This window comes from Oryctolagus cuniculus, chromosome 20 (genome assembly GCF_964237555.1).
Source record: "Oryctolagus cuniculus chromosome 20, mOryCun1.1, whole genome shotgun sequence".
Lineage (NCBI taxonomy): Eukaryota > Metazoa > Chordata > Mammalia > Lagomorpha > Leporidae > Oryctolagus > Oryctolagus cuniculus.
Window position 1 is genome coordinate 12,889,802 of NC_091451.1, and position 23,792 is coordinate 12,913,593.

The following is a 23,792-nucleotide window of genomic DNA, read 5'->3' on the forward strand; positions in this document are numbered from 1 at the left end:
TACAATTAATTGATTTTAAAAGTGATAAATAATTTCCCCAAATCCGATTCACATAGCCAATGTAATATAAGTGGGAAAACATTGGTTATACTGTTGTGAATTTTGTTCAGTGCCCAGATTCAAATAACAATTTTCGTCACCCAAACTTTTCTAAATAAAACTGTTTTAAGTATATTTATTTCTAAACTAAGGTGCCACAAAGCAACCCTTGGATGTCTTTATTAAATTCATGTTATGAATGTTTCTTTTTTATTTTAAGCCACTTAAGGTTGTTTTGCTGTTGTTTTGGTTTGGTTTGGGTATTTTTTGGTAAAACCAGCTAGGTCCTCACTATCATCTCAATTATATACATTATTCAATGTATATAATAAACATATAAATCTGTTGGGACATTTTATAAGACAATTTGAACTACTCATCTGAACTGCTTTGTTCATTGTAAATCTCTTGTTTCTATCCATACACTAGCTCCACTCTAGATTGGAAGGGCTTAAAGATGAACTCTGGAGGAATAGAGGCTACGACTTAAGAGTAACTATTACTGATCAAAGGAGCTACTTTCCATTCGCAAACATTGCTTTGCGCTATGGGTTTGGGCTCCTTCTGTTTCTACATCTTGTTGAAGACTTTCTTGACTTCCATTTGACTTCTTTGAACTCTGTTTTTTGTCTTTCAACATTTTCCTCTTTTCTTTTCTTCTCTCTCTCAGATTTTTCTCTTTTAGCTTTTTCTTGTGTTCCTTGAATCACTTTTTAAAATGTAGTTTCTCTATTAAGCTTGTCCATTAATTTGTCTACTAGTGTTTGTTTCTTTTCTCCTTTAAGGCTGTAGTAGTATAGTTACACTTATTTTCATTCCATAGTATGCCAACTTGCTTATTTATTTTGCAGCAAGTTCATTAGTCATCCTTACCCTCTTGGTATGAATTTCCAATAAAAAAAATAGCAGAACATTTTCCATGTACATATTATCCCCTTCTATAAGCTCATACTTTCTTTATACCATCTAGTTTTACACCCTCAAACTTCTTTCTCTTCCTTTTCTTTTCCTTACTCTAATGTCTTCTTCCCTGTATTGTTTTCTTTAAATAGTCATGAATTTATTCCCCATTTGGTCCAGAATTGTTCTTTAATATGACTTCTGAGTAAAAAGCATATAAGAATCTTATATTCTAGTTTAAATTCTTCATTCTAGTATATTTAAAGCTAATTGAACAATCTGGGCCAAAAGAGAATAACTTAAACATATGATATTATTTTGTACCCCCCCACTTTGTTGGTGTGTGTGTTCTTTTTCTTGTGTGTGTGTTTGTGACATTTTTATTGTTGTTGTTTATTTAAACATTAACAATTGTTTTTTTCAGGGAAGGACAACCATAACCCACCCTAAGTTGCAACATTCCTTTCATAAATTATTTCATTACAATAGTAGATTGTGTTAAACTATAGAAGTTAATTTTTATATATATATATCCATTTGGGGCAAGCTGCTGGGGAGTGGGAAAAGGAGGTATGGAGTTTAAATACAGTTTCCACTGAAATTAACAACGTTAGTGCTATCCAGCATGGCCCTTGAATACAACAGTTTTACAACATTCAAAAAAATGTTCCATATTGACCTAAATACTTCAAAGCACAAGGATTTCTGACTGATTATGTACACACCTATGAATTAATAAATGAATGAGTTCAATTTAATTGATTTCCAACAAAATCCATTTTTCATAACCAATGCTATAATAAATCAATGTAATCAATAAATGACAAAAATTGTTAGATCAAAAGTAAATATTGCCTATGAGGATTTCTCTATTTTTCCTTCATTAACATATACACAAATATTGCTATAATAGAATATTTGAGTATAACTTTGTTACTTGAATTTCATTATTATTCTGGTCCTGAGATATACTAAATACCATGATATTAAGGGTATATATTCAAAACTTAATATGCAGTAGCTTGAATTTTTTTCCATAAATAGTCATCCCTTGGTTCCAAGACCCCCATGACACCAAAATCCTCAAATGCTTAGTCCCTCATATAAAATGGTATAGTATTTGCATATAATGTGCACACATTCTCCTGTATGTTGGAAATAATCTCTAGATTACTTACAATACCTAATGCAATGTAAAAGTTTTGTAAATAGTTGTTTTACTGTATTGTTTAGAGAAAAATGTCAAGGAAAAAATAGTCTGTATATGTTCAGTGCAGAGACAAGTAGTTTTCCAAATATTTTTGAGCCATAGTTAGTTGAATCCATAGATATGGAGGACCAACTATACTGAACTCAAATACACATGAATTTTTTAAAAATTACCTTTGATTTTTATCTCTGTCCAATTTATAATATTGCAACCTACATTTCTTTTTCTGAAAATAATTTATTTCTTTAAAGAAAAGATAAACTTGAAAATATATGGAACAAATATAACATATTTGTATTAATATGTTATGAGATCTGAGATATATAAAGCCTTTACTCCTAGACCTCAGGAGCTTGCCCATTAAGTATGCGTATCTGGCTATCCATGTTTTGAGCCCTAAATTACTGAGTGAATGCTCTTTCTGCAGGTCCAGTCCAGATGCAGCAGCAAGGAGAACATTCTCAGAGCCAGTAAGTATTTCATCATTTTAGAGCGGACTGTAGAACTAGAACTTGTGGTTCAACAGAAAGTAGAACTGCAAATGAAATTTTAGTGAGATTGTGAAAATTGATGAGAAAGTCTTTATCAAAAGTATGAATGTTAGGGTTTTCAACTTTCAAAAAATATTAACATCATTATATTAATGAGTAGTTCCTTTAGTCACTTTTACGGGATGATAACAGAACTTTGATACACTCCTAGGGCAGGAATAAACTTCTTTGTGATTCTAAATGAGCCCACTTTAATTTCCACACTGCCAAAATGTTATTTGAAAACAGAATAACTGGGGGCTGGCTCTGTGGCACAGTGGGTTAAAGCCCCAGCCTGCAGTGCCAGCATCCCATGTGGGCACCAGTTCAAGTCCCAGCTGCGCCAGCCTCTGATCCAGCTCTCTGCTGTGGCCTTTGAAAGCAGTGGGAGATGACCCAACTCCTTGGGCCCCTGCACCTGTGTGGGAGACCTGGAAGAGGTTCCTGTTCCTGGCTTCAGATCTGCTCGGCTTTGGCTGTTGTGGCTATTTGGGGAGTGAACCAGTGGAATGGAAGACCTCTTTCTCTCTCTGGCTCTACCTCTCTCTGAAACTTTCAAATAAATAAAATAAACTAACAACAACAACAAAAAAGAGTAACTGAAAATAGTAATAGTGCAAATCCATTAAATGAGGCTAAATTAGGGAGAGAAAGAATATGTGAGTCATAAGAAGGGTACATCATAATCATTTTGTGACTGAATTCCAATAAAATCCTACCTTCACAGGCAGCATGTTTTAGAACAAAATGTGCTGAACAAAGAGTGAAAAATTCTTGATTTTATTTTTTGGTTCAGGAGTCACTTAACTTTGTGTTTTATTCATTCTACTGGTTAGTTTTTCTTTTTCTTTTTCTTTTTTTTTTTTAAGATTTGTTTATTTACTTGAAAGGCAACATAACAAATGGGAGCGTGAGGGAGAGATCTTCCATCTGCTGGTTCACTAACCAAATGGCTGCCAGGGTCAGGACTGGACCAAGCTAAAACCAGGAACCAGGAGCTTCTTCCAGGTCTCCCAAGTGGGTGTAGGGCTGCAAGGACTAGGGCCATCTTCCTCTGCTTTCCCAGGCACAGTAGCAGGGAGCTGTATTAGAAGTAGAGCAGCCAAGACTCCAACTAACATCCATGTGGGATGCCAGCACTATAGGTAGCAGCTTAGCCCTTTATGCCACAGTGTCATCCCCCATTCTCCTGTTTTATAAAAAAACAAATTAAGTAGCTTCTCCTTACTTGTATCCTTGAAATGATGTCAAATTTAAAGTTGTGCCTTAAAAATTTTGGTATCCTAAAAGTGCTATATAAATTTTAATTACTTTGTTGCTATTCTTTGTCATTTAATAGCTTATTGCTATCATACCTTCTTCTTCCTGATCTTTATTAAAAGAGAAATACAAGTCTACCATTTTGGAATGGGTCTACTAGGTACACTACTGAGAGATTTAGCAAATGGAACAATTTATATTTCCAGTAGAATGTCAGTATTATTTAACAGTCAAAAATTAACTGGAGATCTTCAACTAGGTAAAAAATATAATCCATGTTTATTTTAAGTAGTGTGAAAATTTCTCATTTCTGTGTTGTAAAACTATTAACTCAACTCTTGAGCAAGCACACTATAATTGCTTGCTCAAGACATTTTTAATAGAGCTATATAAATTACAAATACAAATATACATGTTTAATTTGTGTACTTTTCTGATTTTCAATAACATTTGATAGACATATGAACCTTAGGGGGGTGTTTCAGTAGTAAAGGGTATAAAATCATATACTACCTTACTAAGATGTAAGACTGAGAAACCTAAAAGTCAGAGGAGCAATGATTGAATATTCATTAAAGCAAAAACAACAAAAGATAAATGTACTTAAAAAGTGACATTTTGCCATAATTACTATAAAATTTCTATTTATTATTAATTTCAAGGTAATGACTGGTCACTAATAGTGAGGATGGTGATTAGGAACAAAAATAAATTCTTAGATGTCTTTGGACCTTCCTTATCTGTCATGGATCTTTGGGTTATAAGGACTGTCTTTCATTTCATTTATGCTGTTAGTGGCTTGTTTACTATTAATGACTTTGGATGGACCTCATAATGGCCCAGGTTTTTCTGGTCATATATTTCTTAGGGTATCATGTAGATGGCCCAGAAAGCCATTTGGGTCTATGTACAGGCACATCAAGCAGCATATCCTCTTCATTCTATGAGTTCTTTAAGTTTATGGTCCTTCTTCTCAATAACACTTTTTTCCCCAAAGAAACCTTTTATTTAATGAGCATAAATTTCATAAGTACAACTTTAGGAATATAGAGATTCTTTCCACCATACCCATTCTCCCACCACCACTCCCACCCCGTCTCTTCCTCCCTCTCCCATTCCCAGTCCCATTCCCTATTAAGATTTGTTTTCAATCAGCTTTATACACAGAAGATCAACTCTATACTAAATAAAGATTTCAACAATTTGGACACCTACAAACAAAATATAAAAACTGTTTGAGAACAAGTTTTACAGTTAATTCTCATAGTACAACTCAACAGGACAGAGGTCCTGCAAGGGAATTGCACAATTTTTGCTAATTTAACAGTTAACCCTCTTATGTATGATGTCAGTGATCACCCAGGGCTCTTGAGATGAGTGACAAGGCTATGGAAACCTTTTGGGTCTACATTCTCTGTCAGTATTTAGACAAGGCCATAAGCAAAGTGGAAGTTCTCTCCTCCCTTTAGAAAATATTACATCCTTCTCTGATGGCCCCTTCTTTCCACTGGTGTCTCACTCACCAAGATCCTTCATGTAAGACATTTCTGTTGCCTGTGTCTTGGCTTTCCATGCCTGAAATGATCTCATGGGCTTTTCAGCCAGACCAGAATGCCTTAAGGGTTGATTCTGAGGTCAGAGTACAATTTATAGCAATTTTCATTCTAAGAGTCTGCTGTGTGGGCTGCTTCCCATGTTGGAACATTCTCTCCTTCTTAATTCTATGTATTGTTATTACCAGAAACTTGGTCTTTCAATACCACGCTAATAACCATATCGTGACACTATAATCAGCAAGAGATAGTCTGCATCTGATTTAACTTCAATATACCATTTGCTTATTTAGGCTGTTTTAATTTTTTCCCTTTTTTTTTTTTTGCCACATAATACCATTCTGCAATCACATAGAAACGATATTACAGTACCCCTATTGTGTTTACACTATATTCTGCCTCTATTCCTTTAAACCTTTTCTGCCCTATCTCCCTTATAAGCTTTCCATTCCCTTGGTTTCCTTGTAAAATGTACTTACCCTTCAAGAGTCAGTTCAAGTGTAAGCCCCATGTGACAAATGTGGGTTCTCCTTAGTCAAGGTGATGAGTCCTTCTTATGTTTACTATTCCTTCTACTTTAAACATTTTTTCACTCATTTGTTGAATTGACTTCCCTCAAGAAGAACATTTCCAAAATGTAGACAACATATAATCAACTTCTTTTTAATATATGTAAAAATATGTCAGCACAGATCAGTGGATCGTAAAGAAGGGGAATGTGTTAGAACCTAATACACTTTATCTAGAATTATCCAGGGAAAAATGAACTTTGGAAACTTTGTCAAATGAGGAGCTAATTGTCCTTTTGCGCCTTAAAAATATCAGCACATCTTGTTGACAAAAAAGAAATTGAATGTTTTCTTATAGTAACAGAGAATGCTACTGCTACAAAGTCTTAGTCTCAGGGTCTCAGAAAAAGAAAGAGCAAATTCAGGACATTTATGAGATTTGGTTTAAACCATATATTTTAATATGGAAGGTTGAAAAGAATTTGATAAAGATTATAGTATAATCATTTAGTTTTGGTAGATATAGCAAGGCAAAGGGTTTCTGAGAGACTTGGTATTTAAACTGTCTGGATACATTTTATTTAAGAGTTGATGGCTGTTTCCAAAAGTTTCTTGAATGAACTTTCAGGTTTCTTATAACTCTTAACTTCAAAGAAGGAGTTTTCTACAATACTAAGGTTGTGTTTCTAAAGAATGGACTAGGAATTTTGTGCTAATAAAATAATAAAGCTCTGTTGCTTTGGATGGTTGCAGCTACCAGAGTTTCCCGTGGTCATTCTTCAACCTGAGCTGACATGTAGTCATTAACATCTTGGGTGTGGTCAGTCCAAACTTTCATACCTACTTAAGATATAACAATGGTATATTCAAAAGAAATTATGGTACATATACACCATGGAATACTACATAGTGGCAAAAAAAAAAATCCTGTTGTTTGCAACAAAATAGATGCAACTTGAAACTTACTTAGTGAAATAAGCCAATCCCAAAAGATCTGTAAAAGTGAGATAGACTCAAAATAACATACTATTGTGTTCTATTCTCTTACAAGTTCTATTTATGTTGAAATTTGGCTACAAAAACTAGTTCCTACATAAAAATCAGTATTATCTCAGTGGAGATAAACTCCTTCCCCCTCTAAGATTGACCTAATCTGAAGCTTTGAATTTCCATATGAAATTGTCATTTGAAAAGTCACTTAATAGTTGAGTAATGTTACACAAGAAACCTACAGATTCACTACTAGGTAATGTGGTTGGCTACCAGAGAAAAATGTGTTCAAAATGTATACAAAATTGTTGTGATTGCTTGCTTTAGCTAGTTCATAAGTAAGTAACAAGGTACTGAACACACACCAATGAATGATTAGGGATTCAAACAGCAATATTAAGAATATGAATACAAATAACATAGTTAGAAGAAGCCTTCATTGGGAAAAAAGAAGAAAATAAAGAACAAAAGAAAGTAAATTAAAGTGTGGCCATCGATCTTGTTCTGTGTATCTTGGATGGAAGCTCTGTACCTCTCATGTGGATACAAGTCTTACATGGAAGAGAGCTCTTTCAGAGCACTGTATATCTAGAAAGTTCCTTAAAATTCTCAACTTGGTATTTTCCATAAATTCAAGAATGGATCATGTCTTTTTAATTGAGAGATATGTATCCTGTGATCAAACTATTAGAGTTCCACTGCTGTGGTAACTGTGAACTATACCTGATGGTTTTCCAGACCTGTGTTTTCCTGATGTATTTCCCGGAAGACCAGGTTTTGGGTTTTAGGTCATGCAAACACTGTTTAAGCGATTGTTGAGGAAAGACTGCCATGCTTATTGATAATAAGATTGAGAATATCGCATAAATCTCTCGTAATATTTGCTTTCACTAGTGTAAAATTCAGAATCAAAGGTGGTATTTCTAGTTGTGTGGGCTATCCTATTACTAATTCATGTAGAAGAGTTGATGAACTTCAGAACAATATGATCTCATTGGCATTAAAGCCAATACTTTGGGCAGTGGAGATTCAAGACTCTCTGAGCATTTTGCTACTTTGATACTTAGAATTATGTTTATCTTTCTACCTATCCTGAAGATTGAAGTGATAGGGTCAGTGAAGTATCTTCGTAATTGTTAGAGCTTTGTGTAATATTTTAGTGATAGGCCAAATAAAATGGGGACTTCTATCACTAGAGAGAGTGAGAGGTCAGAATCACCATGGTAGGAACACAAAAAAATCAAGTAATTTTTGCTACTGTTAGAGTTGTAATTGTCTGTCAAAGAAAGGCTTCAGTCTATCCCAAGAATAAGCAAACAATGACCAAGACATATTCTAAACCCACTGCAGAGAGTTGTTTTATGACATCCATTTGGAAGAGTTCCAGGGGACTCTTGTCTTGTCACACCTTTCCACTTTTACCAAGATTGCTGGTGACAGATGAAACATAGTAAATTATGTACAGTGGCAAAGTGTTTGCATTTGTCTTAGTCTATTCATGGTAACAAAATACCACTAACTGGGTGATTTATAAACAAGAGAAATCTATTTCTCATAATGCTAGAGGCTGCAAAGTTTAAGATTAAGGCACGAGCAGTTCATTATATGCTGAGGGCCTTGTCCCTGATTCCAAGATGGTGTCTTGAATACTGCTTTCTCCAGAGGTGATGAATGCTGTACCCCCACATTGTAGAACTTACTCCCTCAATCTCTCATATAAAGCACTAATCCCATCCATGTTAGAAAGCACTTGTGCCCTAATCACCTCCTAAATTTCCCCACCTCCTAGTTCTATTGCATTGGGGATTAAGTTTCTATGTGAATTTTGAAGGGGACCCAAACATGCAGATAGTAGCAGCAACAGTGGAAAATTTCATGCAAAATTTTTGCCAGATTCCATTTGGGTTTTTTGGTGTTGCCAAATTGTCAGCAAAACAGTTTACATCTAAATTTCTCCTAATTTTTACTCTGAACTGTGATATTCTACAGTAGCAGCTTTGAACTGCTTTTGAACCAAAGATTTAGTCTCTCTGGGTATTCTAGAGTCTCTAATCTTAGTGAGAGCTGTCTACTTGGCATGATAATCAGAGCATTTCTTTTCGCCTCCATAGTATCTCCTTGTATTTAAATTTCTACTTTTTAATAGTCACTATCTTAGGAAGCACTAGTGTACTTAAAAGTTCTATAAATTGCTAACCATAGCTAATTGGGGTTTCTGTTAAGGTCAGGACCCCCTCCTTATTTCCAAAGCATTCCAAATCATGGACTAACCCAAAAGCAATACTCTGTCGATGCATATACTAACCCTCTTAATTCTGCCAACTGACAGGCTCTGGTGAAGTTATTGAGGTCTACCACCTGGACAAATTTAACTGCTGGCAAAGGATCATGCTCTAGGAATAAAGTTTTATGATAATTAGGTAAGGCAAGAGTAGGAAGTTACTTAAGAGCTAATATCAACTCATAAAAAGCCTGTTCATTTTTGGTGCCTAGGAAAAGGTTCAATTTCTAAGGACTTGATTAAATTATATAATGGCATTGTGGTTTGAATGTTTGTTTTTCAGACTCAGGAGCTCAGTCTTCAGATTTTGTGTCAATGGTACAAAGAGGGTGGAAACCAAATCTTGATCGTTTTATAAGAGACCACATAGTCCTAGATACACATATTCCATGTTCCTTACCTTGGAAACTCTGTACAACCACCAGACTCTGCCAGCAAGAATACCATCACCCAGAGGCCAAACAAAAGGAGTCCACCTGATTCTGTACTGTAAACTTCCAAAACAACAAGCCAAAATAAAAAAGTTAGCCTACCTTACATATTTTATTTTAGTAACAAAAATCTAATGCAAATGGCATGGCAGTTTCAGGAGAGTTGGGAACTCGTTGCCTGTAATAACCACTGAGAACCAGGGATCTTCTTAATTATCTCTTAGTTATTATTCTGGAATGTCATAGTCTGTAGTTTTTCAAGAGGAAGAAATTTACTTCCTTGAGATAAATCATATTTTAGGTAATGAAATTTACTTACACAAAATTTGTAACTTCTCTTTGGAAATTTATGTTCTTTGTGAGTTAAAACAGCAGATGGAGTCGGTTTTACAGCTCACTCTATCTTTAGAATACAACAAAAGGTAATCCCTTTTGAATAAAAGTACAGTCACATGGATGTATAAAGTATAAGGTCCTGGTTGAGGACTGATAAAAAGCATGCAAGTAGACCATTGAGTCATCACAATTCAGGCATGTTATAGGTTTTCTCAGGAGGAAGTAAATGAATATGGACTATTTTGACTTAAAGAGTTATTAAAGAAAGCAGAAAGTAAATATACAACTCTTAATTATGTAGCCTCAGTAGGCACTAAAAATAAAGAGGCCTGAAAATTAATACTATGTGGAAGTGGAAAGGACAATCCTGGTTATTGTCCTCATGTCCTAAACAAATCTGCATCCCACTCATTTGACTTTTTGAAAGGGAGGATAGAAGTGTTGTAAGAACAGGTACAACATTCATTGAATCTCATATTTACTTAAATTTTTACTTAATTTACTGATTGACTCTGTGCAGTCTTAGCTTCTGGTTTAAAAATATAATTTGCACTCTGGGATAAAGGTTTCTGTGGGTGGATTTGAAACTTAATGGGTTGTACCCCAGTAATCCTGCCTGTATTCATAGAAATTTTGCCTACAAAATAAAGGAACTGTGGCACTTCTTTGAGTTCTACTTGGGCTTAATCTAGATGCAAAATAAATATTCAAATTAGCTGTAATCTCTACCAATAGGAAAATCCTCAGAAATTTTAAGGAAGAGACTATAAGGAGAATATTTATTCTAGCATTCCATTTGTATAATATACCCTGCTGTCACATTTACATATCAAAGAATGATCCTCTATTAAACATCCAAGGGTTACAGTTATGAATTGTGAGATACCCATTAGTGTGTAGTTTTTTTTTTTTTACTCTAAGGAAGAGCTTTTTATAATGTCACTGGAGTTTAAGGTTAATATGATAACTTCTATGTGTTTATTGATAAAAAAAATTTACAGGATAGTCCTTTAATATTTAGAGAAACTTCCCCTTAGTGGTTCAATAATAAAACAAAAATTTGAGTACTTGATTTCCCCTTATAAGCACTTTCATTAATATCTTACTTTCTTTTTCCTCTTTAGTTTCTTAGCTAATATAAGACAATTCTTTTTCCAATATCCTTTTTGCATTATGTATCTGCAAGTCTTTTCATCAAGGAATTCCCTCTTTCAGTATTTACTGATGCTAACAGGAGCATCTAGTTGTTTTATTATAGTCAGTCAATTTATATCTTTCAAAATATTTATCAAGGCTCATTTATAGGTTCTTCTGTTTAGTCATTCATGTGGAATTCTTTACATCTGAATTTTCCACTAACATGAAATAATTATTATAGATCTGGAAATCATGGATTATATATTCTTAAAACAATTCTAATTTCCTCTGCAATTCCCACTGTTTTCTTTCTTGGCTTTAAAAATGTCACTGATAGGCTGGTGTGGTTCAGTGGATTAAGCTACCGCCTGTGACAATGGATCCCATATCAAGCACCAGTTCAAGTCCCACATGCTCCACTTCAGATCCAGCTATCTGCTAATGCACCTGGCACAGCAGTGAAACATGGCCCAAGTACTTGAAAGCCTGCATCCATGTGGCAGACCAGGATAAGTTCCTGGCTTCTGGCTTTAGCCTGGCCCAGCCTGGACTGTAATGGCTTTTTGGGGAGTGAACCAATGGATGGAAAATCTCTATTTCCCTCTCTACTTCTCTATCTCTCTCTGTTGCTCTGCCTTTCAAATAAATACATCTTTTTTTTTTTTTAAGTCACTGATAATGATTCTTCTCTCAGAGAAAGAGCAGTGCTTAAATCAGCCACGAAGGGTTATTCTTCTTTGAAGGCCTTCACATCACACACATTGCCATTAGTATTTAGGCATGTCTTTGAGGACAACAGTCCTGAATGAATCCATATTCTTTTTGCATTGAGATCTTTTATAGTCTTTTTGAGATTATAACTGTTTCATGGAAGATATAAAATCTCAATAACATTTTGGGTACTTTCCTTGTAAAGATTCTGAAATAAAATATAGACAGTGCCATGTCTGGACTGAACCAGAAAATATAAGAGAGGTAAGTTTTACTATAAAATCCTGTGATTTTTAGAGAAATATCCAGCATCAATTTGGGTTTTTTTAGTTTTTTTTGTTTTGTTTTGTTTTGTTTTTTTGACAGGTAGAGTTATAGACAGTGAGAGAGAGAGACAGAGAGAAAGGTCTTCCTTCTGTTGGTTCACTCCCCAAATGGCTGCCACGGTCGGCGCACCGCACTGATCCGAAGCCAGGAGCCAGGTGCTTCCTCCTGGTCTCTCATGCGGGTTTAGGGCCCAAGTACTTGGGTCATCCTCCACTGCCTTCCCGGGCCACAGCAGAGAGAGCTGGACAGGAAAAGGAGCAACTGGGACTAGAACTCAGCACCGATATGGGATGCCAGCGCCTCAGCTGGAGGATTAACCAAGTGAGCCATGGCGCCAGCCCCTCCAGCATCAATTTGTAACCACTTTCAAATAACTTTAACCCTAAAAATCTATCTCAGAAAATTAAACCCATGGCTGAAGGTTGCTAACAATTTAGATGTTATAACAATTCAACTTGTCACTGTAGTTAAGACAGCTACTAGTGGAGCAGATATCTATACTCTCTCCCTTACCTCTACTCCCATTCCCATATTTAGATCACATATCCTAAAGTTCTTTGCAGTTTATTTTGCCAAATTAGCTACAATACCTTCAGATTATCTACAAGAACCCTAAATCACCAGTTAATTTTGTTATTATAAATAAATATTCCTTTGAACACTGTGACCACCTTGGTAGGACATATGTTTGCTTTTTTTTTTTTTTTTTTTTTTGTCTTATTCTATGACTGAGTTTAGTGGAGCTGATGCTTTATAGATTTTCTTTGCCACCACTGATGTTCACTTACAAGGTAGCTATCAAATTATATTTGTAGCCAACATTTTGGCTTTATAGGAAACTATTTTCTCTGCTTTCTTGTCATTATAACCTTCTTTCCTATTTAAAAGTGCCTCGGCTGGCGCCACGGCTCACTAGACTAATCCTCTGCCTGTGGCGCCGGCACACCAGGTTCTAGTCCTGATTGGGGCACCAGATTCTGTCCCGGTTGCTCCTCTTCCAGGCCAGCTCTCTGCTGTGGCCCAGGAAGGCAGTGGAGGATGACCAAAGTGCTTGGGCCCTGCACCCACATGGGAGACCAGGAGGAAGCACCTGGCTCCTGGCTTCGGATCAGCACAGCGCCCTGGCCGCAGCAGCCATTTGGGGGGTAAACCAACAGAAGGAAGACCTTTCTGTCTCTCTCTTACTGTCTAACTCTGCCTGTCCAAAAAAAAAAAAAAAAAAAAAAAGTGCCTCATTCCTCCTTTCCTACTTCTGCCTAAATGCTTTTTTTTTTTTTTTTTTTTTTTTTTTTGACAGGCAGAGTGGACAGTGAGAGAGAGAGACAGGAAGAAAGGTCTTCCTTTGCCATTTGTTCACCCTCCAATGGCCGCTGCGGCCGGCACACCACGCTGATACGATGGCAGGAGCCAGGTGCTTCTCCTGGTCTCCCATGCGGGTGCAGGGCCCAAGCACTTGGGCCATCCTCCACTGCACTCCCTGGCCACAGCAGAGAGCTGGCCTGGAAGAGGGGCAACGGGGACAGAATCCGGCGCCCCGACCGGGACTAGAACCCGGTATGCCGGCGCCGCAAGGCGGAGGATTAGCCTAGTGAGCCACGGTGCGGGCCGCCTAAATGGATTTTAATAGCCACTGGCTATGAGGCACGTTTTGCCTTAAGAGGCTAAAAAGCTGATTGTTCTTCCTCATTTTTTTTTTCTTTTCTATCAGACTGGATTCAAAATCACCAAGAGGGTTGATTGATAGGGAAAGCGCTTTTTGATCCTTTTTTCATGCTGATTGACTTTTTCTAGTGACCCGAGATAGTAAGAAGTGCTTTCAGTTGTAATGTACAAAATAAGAGAAGCCAAAGATAGCTACTATAAGGTTTTCTGAAGCTTTTTCATTTTAAAGCACCTTATCAATCACTGGCATCAACAGCAGAAGATAGTTGAGATTAAGCTTCTTTTTAAAATGGAAACAAATGGGCTGGCATTGTGGCATGATGGTTTAAGCCACCACCTGCAGTATCGGCACCCTGTATACAGGCCTATAGGCGCCATTTCCAGTCCCGACTGCTCCACTTTTTTTTGGACAGGCAGAGTAAGAGAGAGAGAGACAGAGAGAAAGGTCTTCCTTTTCCGTTGGTTCACCCCCCAAATGGCCACTAGGTGCTTCCTCCTGGTCTTCCATGCGGCGCAGGGCCCAAGCACTTGGGCCATCCTCCACTGCCTTCCCGGGCCACAGCAGAGAGCTGGACTGGAAGAGGAGCAACCGGGACTAGAATCCAGGGTGCCGGCGCCGCAGGCCGAGGATTAGCCTAGTGAGCCGCAGCGCCAGCCATGAATGCTCCACTTTCAATCCAGCTTTCTGCTAACGCACCTGGGAAAGCAACAGACGATGTCCTAAGTCCTTGGGCCCCAGCACCCATATGTGTAACCCAGATGAAGCTCCTGGCTTTTGGCTTCAGCCTGGCCCAGCCCCAGCTGTTGAGGCCATTTGGGGAGTGAACCAGCAGTTGGAAGATCTCTCTCGATCTCCTTCTCTCTCTAGAACTCTGCCTTTCACTTAAATTTAAGTAACAAAATGTAAACAGACAAGAAAAGTAAATGTAAATATTTGCTTACCAGATTTATTTTGGAAATGTATGCCTTATAAAAATGAGCTGCCCCCAGAAGAGCCCTTTGAGGCTTCAATAAGATACACTGAGCTGAACTCTTCAGTGCTACGCATTCTTAGCCTTGGCCTTCTGCTGCTAGTGCTCTCTCCTATGTATTTGGTCCGTGGTGTATTTTATTCGCTTTGGCTTTCAAAATGGGAGCATTGGATCCCCTAGATCACTGGTTTTCAAACTTATTTAGGTACAATCTTTCTTTAAATGGACTCTTAGGGGCAGGCATTTGTCCTACAGGTTGAGATGTCTGTATCCCACATCAGTGCCTGGGTTTGGTACCAGGCTCTGACTCCTGATTTCAGCTTCCTGCTAACGTGGACCCTGGAAGACACTGGTGGTGGCTCAACAAGCTGGGTCCCTGCCACCCACCTGGGAGACCTGGATTGAGATCCTAGCTCCCAGTTTTGCTACTGCTCTTCCTCCCCTACCCCACCATCACAGCTGCAGGTATTTGAGCTCTTTCCCCAGCCCTCCCTGTCTCTCTGCCTATAAAACAAAGTAGAATCTTACATGTCCATATAGTCATCCTGCATGTGATGAGGGATACAGCAGAACTGGGTATGTTAATGTTACCATTTAGGTGTTCATTCCTTTTACTTAGGAAGAGCAGTTGTCGGTTTCATTCATTTTATTCTTAGGTAGACAAAGCAAATTACAAATTCTTTTTTCCCTCATAGTTATAGGACCAAGTTTTTCTTTATTGGTGAGTTATCTGACTATGTGATTTTGTATGGGTCGTGAGTAGGAAGAAGCATTTTGACCATTTGTTGAAAACACATACACACATTTCCATGCTCATGCACATACCCCTACCTGCTAATGTATCTAAGAATTTAGATATTTTTTGAGGTATTCTTTCTAACTGATTTATTGTACTCATATATCCAAAAGGCCCCTTGTTAACATGCAAGTGGTGTAGTCAGGAACCAATATTACCCATTAACATCAAAATACATTGATTTGTTCAATTTATCCATTCTGTATTATGTATGTATAAAAATTGTAAAATACCATATCATATACCATAAGTATAATTACCAAAAAATAATTAACAAACAGAATATATAATAATCCTTATCAAGTTAAGTAGTCACTTTCTGATACAGAGTTTTAAATATATAGGGCTTAGAAAATTATATAGACAAAGTAGAAAGCACCACTTGACTCTTCATTTTCCCACTCTTGACTTTAAAATATTTACCATTCATTCTTACCTCAGGCACTATTCCAAAAGTGGCAAGTGATACAGATTAGTAGATATAGGGTCTCCCTTCAGGGTGTTAACAATCAGCTGACAGAGGTAGGACAGACATTTCAGTGTTTATAGCATAAGATGCAGAGTAATAAATGACAAGAAAATTATAACCAACATACAAAAAACTAAAACACACAACTACCAATATCTACAGTTAGAAAGCCATCAGAAAATTTACTGCCCTGTTGTTATTTATTTGGCATGTCTTTCTTTTCTGCTGGACTGTAGTGTTGTTCATTATAGAATATATGTTATTCCATGTATCTCATGTCCCTAAGGTATGCCTAGGTCAGAAAATACGCTCTAGGCAAGTCCTATGGCATGGCATGTTAAACCACTGTGTAGGACACCCACTGTTCATCCAAGTAAGCTTACTGCTAATGTGTGTGAGAGGCATCAGATGATAGCCGAAGTTCTTGGGTTCCTTTCACCCACATGAGAGACTTGGATGAAGTTCTTGGCTCTTGGCTTTGGTCTGGCCTAGTGCAAGCTGTTGCAGGTATTTGGGGAGTGAACCAGCATAAGGAAGACTCTCTGTCACTTTGCCTTTCAAATAAATAAATTAAAAAATATGTATATATACTCAGTAAATATTTGTTAATGGATATATGTATCATGGGTAATCCATGCTGTCCAATAAAAATTTGTTTTTACTTATGATCACTACCCATCATGGAAATGCAAATAAAAACCTCAATGAGGTTTCACCTCACCCAAGTCAGAATGGCTATCATCCAAAAGTCAAAAAATAAAAAATGTTGGCAAAGATGTGGGGGAAAAGGTGCCCTAGTACACTGTTGGTGAGAATGTAAACTGGTACAACCATTATTGAAGACAGTATGGAGATTCTTCAGAAATCTGAAAATAGATCTACCATACGACCTAGCAGTCAGCATATGAAATAATTTTCTGTACCCCCATGTTTGTAGCAGATCAACTCATAATAGCTAAGATATGGAATCAACCCAAATATGCACCAGCTGATGACTAGATAAAGAAATTGTAATATATATACATGATGAAATACTATTCAGCTATAAAAAAAGGATGAAATGCTGTCTTTCACAACAAAATGGATGTAATCAGAGACCATTATGCTTAGTGAAATAAGCCAGTCCCAAAAAAGACAAATATGATTTGATTTCCCTTATTTGTGGTAAATAAGACAGAAAGTAATATATATGAGCAAAATTGACATTTTGAGATTTGATTATTATTTATAGCCCTTGTCTGTACTCTTGAGGAACAGTGGTTTTTCTACTTCCTACTGGTTGAAATATGTATTTAGTGGAGGATTAAGCTTGTGATTATAAAAAAAATTGAAAGTATCTCATTGTAAAAATTAAAAGAAAAGTAAGAAAAGGAACAGGAGGGAGAATTCAAATGAAGGACAATTAGGTGGGAAGTATCCTTGTGCTTTTTTTTTTTTTTTGACAGGCAGAGTGGACAGTGAGAGAGAGAGACAGAGAGAAAGGTCTTCCTTTTGCCGTTGGTTCACCCTCCAATGGCCGCCGTGGCCGGCGCGCTGCGGCCGGCGCACTGCGCTGGTCCGATGGCAGGAGCCAGGAGCCAGGTGCTTTTCCTGGTCTCCCATGGGGTGCAGGGCCCAAGCACCTGGGCCATCCTCCACTGCACTCCCTGGCCACAGCAGAGAGCTGGCCTGGAAGAGGGGCAACCGGGACAGAATCCGGCGCCCCAACCGGGACTAGAACCTGGTGTGCTGGCGCCGCTAGGCGTATCCTGTATGTATGAAATACATGAAATTTGTTCCCTTTATATAAAGTTTTTGAAAGTTAAAAAAATCAGAAAAAAAGCCAAAAATGTTTTTATTCTGTTAAAAATTATATTCAACAGATAAATCGTATACAATTAAAAAAGTAAAATTTTCTCCTCAGAAACTAAGCATATTTTAAAAGGACAGCTTTTATAAAATATGCATCATAATACAGCACATCAATGAAAAAATCAGATCTGAAACCAGTAAAGCTGAATTAAAAGCAGATACAATATCTCTATCAGTTATCAATAATGGTCAAGTTACACTGGTTTTGACAGTTTATTTTTATGATGATTTTGAATAGCTAAGCCAGAATCAACAAAAGTGAGTTATGAATAAATTTCTATTTCAATTTTAGTGCATGATAGATCACACATAATCCTTTTTTAAAGTATTTACCTACAACTTTGAATAGAAAATGCTATTCAAATTTAACACTAATAATATATAAATAATATAATATATAAATAAATATATAAATAAATAATATATAAAATCTTTCAAGCATTGAGAATTTCTTTATTTTGATTGCCTTTAAAGAGAAATGCCATTCTAAGAGTGTAAGCAAATTTATAGATTTTTCTTTGAGTACTTGTGATAATGCCATTAGTCTTAGAATGGAAATTATTTTTTTTTAAGATTTATGTGAAGGACAGAGTTACAGAGACGGAGAGGGAGAGGGAAAGAGAGGTCTTCCATCCGCTGGTTTGCTCCCCAATGGCCACAATGACCAGAGCTGGGCTGATCCAAAACCAGAAGTCAGGTGGGTGCAGGGGCCCAAGGACTTGGGCCATCTTCTGCTGATTTCCTAGGCACATTAGCTGGAAGATGGATGGGAAGTGGATCAGCCAGGATTCAAACCGGTGGCATGTGGGATGCTGGCTTTGCAGGCAACGTCTTAACCTTCCACACTACAGTGCCAACACTAAAATGGAAATTCTTCAGTGCAGAGCCTTTAAGTCAGTTTAGTGCGTATGTCTGGAATGTTGTTAGAGTTAGGATAGAAGTGCTATACTTACTAAAATGCAATGACTAGAAACTCAAGAGAGCTTATTTATCTCACATATTAAAAATCTGTAGACAGGTGACAGTCTATAGCGTTTGTTTATGAGCTTGACAATGTCATCAGGGCCTTGGACTGTTTTTTCTCCAATGCTTTCATTGCTATTGGGCTTGCATTCCCATGGTGGAAAAATGGCTTCAGCACCTCTCAGGATCATGTTCCTGGTAGAAGGAAGGTAGAAGAGCCAAAAATATTTCTTCTTCTTCTTCTTCTTCTTCTTTCTTCTTCATTTATTTATTCATTTGAAAGAGTTACAGAGAGAGAGGGAGGGAGAAACAGAAAGAGAAAAAAAATCTTTTCTCTGCTAGTTCACTCCCCAAATGGCTGCAATGGCCAATGTAGGGCCAGGCTGAAGCAAAGAGTCAGGAGCTTCTTTTCGGTCTCCCACATGGATAGCACTGGCCCAAGCACTTGGGCCATCTTCTGCTGCTTTCCAAGGCCATTAGTAGGTAGCTGGGTTGGAATTGAAGCAGCTGGGACTTGAACTAGTGCCCATATGGGAAGCCTGCATTAAGGTGGCTGCTTAACCCAAGATGCCACAATGCCATTCCCATTTTTTTAAAGATTTATTTATTTATGTATTTAGAAAGAGCTACAGAAAGAGGGAAAGACAAAAAGAAAGAGATATTCCATCCACTGGTTCACTTTCCAGATAGCTGCACGGCCAGTGCTGGGCTAGGCTGAAGCCAGGAGCTTCTTCCAGGTATCCCACATAGCTGCAGGGGCCCAGGTACTTGGGCCAACATTTACTGCTTTTCCAGGCACAGTAGCAGGAAGCTGCATTGAAAGTAAAGCCGTCGGCCTTCACCTTGCAGTGCCGGCACACCGGGTTCTAGTCCCGGTTGGGCGCTGGATTCTGTCCCGGTTGCCCCTCTTCCAGGCCAGCTCTCTGCTGTGGCCAGGGAGTGCAGTGGAGGATGGCCCAAGTGCTTGGGCCCTGCACCCCGTGGGAGACCAGGAGAAGTACCTGGCTCCTGCCATCGTATCAGCGTGGTGCGCCGGCTGCAGCGGCCATTGGAGGGTGAACCAACGGCAAAGGAAGACCTTTCTCTCTCTCTCACTGTCCACTCTGCCTGTCAAAAAAAAAAGAAAAAAAAAAAAGAAAAGAAAAGAAAAGAAAAGAAAAGAAAAGAAAAGAAAAGAAAAGAAAAGAAAAGAAAAGAAAAGAAAGTAGAGCCGTCGGAATTAAAATTGGCACCCATATGGGATACCAGTAGCAGCTTTACCTACTACCCAGTCCCAATTGTTACCTCTTAAAGCTTCACTGCTTTATCTTTTCATTTGTAATAGGAAGGCTGCCTTAGAGAGTTACTCCTACATCTCAGAGTTGTATCAGGTACTCCTAGCTGCAAAGTGGCCAGAGAAGAAAGGCTTTGTGGGTAGCACTTAGGACAGTCAAGCATCACTGTTTGTGTTATTCCTATTCTGTCTACTATTTGGGCTGTATATTTATAAGGTGCCAAGGGTAAGATGATGTTGTTTATACATAATGATATAGTACTGCAAGAAATCTTTTTTAAAAAAGGACTTATTTATTTATTTATTTGAAAGTCAATGTTTCAGGGCAGGGGGTGGGAAGAAACAGAGAGAGAAGAGAGAGATATCTTTCAGACATTGGTCACTTGATCACTCCCCAAATGGCCACAATAACTGGAGCTGGGTCAGGCCAAAGCCAGGAACTACAGAGCTTCATCCAGGTCTCCTATATGAGTGGCAAGGGCCCAAGCACTTGGGCCATCTTCTACTACTTTCCCAGGCACATTAGCAGGGAGCTGACAGGAGGAAGAGCAGCTGGAATTAGATCTGGCACTCACATGAGATGTCGGCATCACAGGTGGCACTTAACCCACTGTGCCACAACCCTAGCCCAAGAAATCCCTTTTTCTCATTAGATTATTTATTTATTAATTCAATAAGTAATTACTTTATATATGCTATAGACATGTGATTATGCATGTGTGTGTGTGTGTGTGACCATGAAGAAAAGTAAAATAGAGTAAGGAAAATAAAGAATGACGGTAGGTATTATTCCACATAGCATATTGGCAAAGAACTGGATGTGAAGTGGAGCATCCAGTACTCGAACTGGTGCTCATATGAGATGCTGGCATCACAGGCGGCATCTTAACCGACTGCACCACAATGCTAGCCCTAATAAATAAAACTATTAAAAGTAAAAAAAAAAAAAAGATCACTGTAACTACTGTGTGGAAAATAAGTTAAAAATGGGACAAGAGTGGAAGCAGGGAGACCAGTCAGGAGGTTATTATGTTTCTCAGGAAATAAGTGGTAGTTCTAAGTGCAATAAAATGGAAGTGGTAAGGAATGAACAGATTCTAGCGGTTTCAAATGCAGTTTACATTTGATTCTGACAGAGAACAATCAGGCATGTCTCTAAGGTCTTAGTCTAATAAGTGGAAAAGTTGAATTGCTATTTACTGAGATGGGAATAGAAAGAGACTAAGACATCATATGAGTGGGATAGGAAAGTGGAGAATTTAGAGTTTAATTTAGGACATATTGGGTATTAGCTGTCTGTTCCATGTCCAGATGCATGCTAGATCATTATAAGTCTGGAAATAAATATTAGCTGTTATCTATTGGATGATATACGAGTCTAGAGGTGGTGTTAATGCTGGAAGTAAGTTAGGTTTAGGTTATGGGTAATATTAATACCATGGAACTGGAAGAGGTCCCACAGGGAGTAGATAGCTAAATAATAATTTTTCCATGATCTTTCTCAGAAGAGAGAAAATTTCCTATGAAATCCTAAACAAATCTGAGTTTGGGAATTTCATTTTGCTAACTAATCTGTTAAGCATTCAGTGTTCAGTATGCTAGCTAAGGACATGAACTCTGAAGCCAAAACTGCCTCACTTTGAATCCTGGCTCTTTTGTCACTAGCTCTGTGATTTAGGCAGGATATATACCTCTCTAAACCTCTCTTTCCTCATCTTTAAATAAGGTTAATAATGGTGCTTCATCATAATATTGTTGGGAAGACTAATGAGTTAATTTAGAGCAGTGCCTTGACACATAGCATTCAAATAGGATTAGCCTGTAGCATCATGAAATTTCATCAAGTTTTGACATATGATGTAATATTGTTATCTTAACTTACTGTTCCCCCAGAGTAGCTTATATTCTAGAAGCAAGAGAAATAATTTTTTACCTGGTAATATTTATTTGGGGACATTTGAAATTTGGAGTCACTGATATTTATAAGTCATTTCACTTTTTAATCAATGCTTCTGCATCATATTCTCAGTTAATTGCTTTCCTTTTTAGGTCACAGTGCTGTTGATATCACCAAGGTGGCTAGAAGACACCGAATGTCTCCTTTTCCTCTGACATCTATGGACAAAGCCTTTATCACGGTCCTGGAGATGACTCCGGTGCTTGGAACAGAAATCATCAATTACAGAGGTACTATCATATTCTCCCATTGCCCTTTATTTTCTTCACTTTTTTCCCAAGCAAGATTCACATAACATTAATGCACAGTTTCCCCAAGATTGAGATTATTAAGCATTCTCACAGTTATCATCATTCTTGTTATTTCTTATTTCTACTCGACTGTAGAAACAACCCTAACAGTATACAAAGTATAATACCATAAAGCTTCCTTTTCATAAAAAAATGGGGAAAAATCATCTGTTTCTGCTGTCTATCACAATACCAACACTATAAACCAAAGAGAGCACTTTCAGCACTGGGTGAGGAAAGCAGTTACCTCTGAGTCTGTATGACATTTTTTCTGTCTGAATTGGGAAACATCTAATATATTTTGTTAACCACGTGGAAAATCTCTGACTTAGGATGTTTCAGCATTGTAGTGGTATGAAAGTCATAGTGGAAACTGTACTTTGAATTTTGCCTTTTGATCTTTCCTGAGTTTACCCAACATTCTTGTACTGCATAGCCCTCTGCAAGCCATATGATCATGAAGGTAAACAACTAATACTCTATGGTGTGCTGTGTTGCTAAATTACAATGTTCAGTAGGTTAAATGTAAGAAATGCAATTTTGACATGATATTTTCAATTTATTATGGCTTTCAGAATATAACCCCATTGTTGAGCAGCATCTGTATTTAAATATAAACTGTAAAAAATACATTGATTTATCCGTGGAACACTAAGCAGTCCATCTGTTCCTAGTTTTTCTGCTTCATCTGTCTTCATTTTCTTCTCAGAGTCTAGTAGAACATTGAGAACAGCTTTTAGAAAGCCAATATAAAGGTAGTATTCTCCAGTGCTTTCAGTTTTTAATCAACGATTCTCATTTCTAAAACTTGAGCATAGATGTTGTATTTAGACATTCAATCCCAGCAGACCAAGTTGCTGGAGAGACACACCAGTCAACAAATCTCTCGCCCTACCCCCACCAAAAAAAAAAAAAAAAAAAAGACGTTATATTTAATAAGATCTCAATAAAATGTAATTTCTTAATTGTTTTTATAAAGTAGATAGTAAAAACAAGAAAAATAAGTTTTATAAATAAACGGTAAACTATTCAGACTATAATGACCATTAGAGAACATCTGTACAAACACCCTAAACTTGCTGCAGGGTAACTCACAGTAGCAAAAAAGCAGTAGGATTTAAGTCTCCAGAGTTATATGCTTCTTTTCACTATATGATAGTGCTCTTCTTTGACCATTAAAATATTAAAAATAATGGTAAATGACAAAAAATTATGTTATTTCATAATGCTACTGAAGTACTAGATGCTAGATTTTAGCTACCTACTCTGTGATTCTACTTGGACAAAATTTTCTTATATAATTTGTACTTATCCTACATCTTTAGACTCACATTCTTCAGATGTGC

General features: G+C 37.4%; 1 protein-coding gene across 21 annotated transcripts in view; it reads left to right on the forward strand.

Moving 5' to 3' along the window:
* The window catches only part of GPHN (gephyrin), a 566,685-nt gene that overhangs the window by 410,856 nt on the left and 132,037 nt on the right, over positions 1 to 23,792 (forward strand). For all 21 annotated transcript variants that reach the window (XM_070065103.1, XM_070065105.1, XM_070065109.1 and 18 more), the window contains 2 exons: positions 2,577 to 2,619; positions 22,249 to 22,386. In XM_070065103.1, coding sequence (XP_069921204.1) covers positions 2,577 to 2,619; positions 22,249 to 22,386 — 181 coding nt within the window. The remainder of the gene's footprint in view (positions 1 to 2,576; positions 2,620 to 22,248; positions 22,387 to 23,792) is intronic.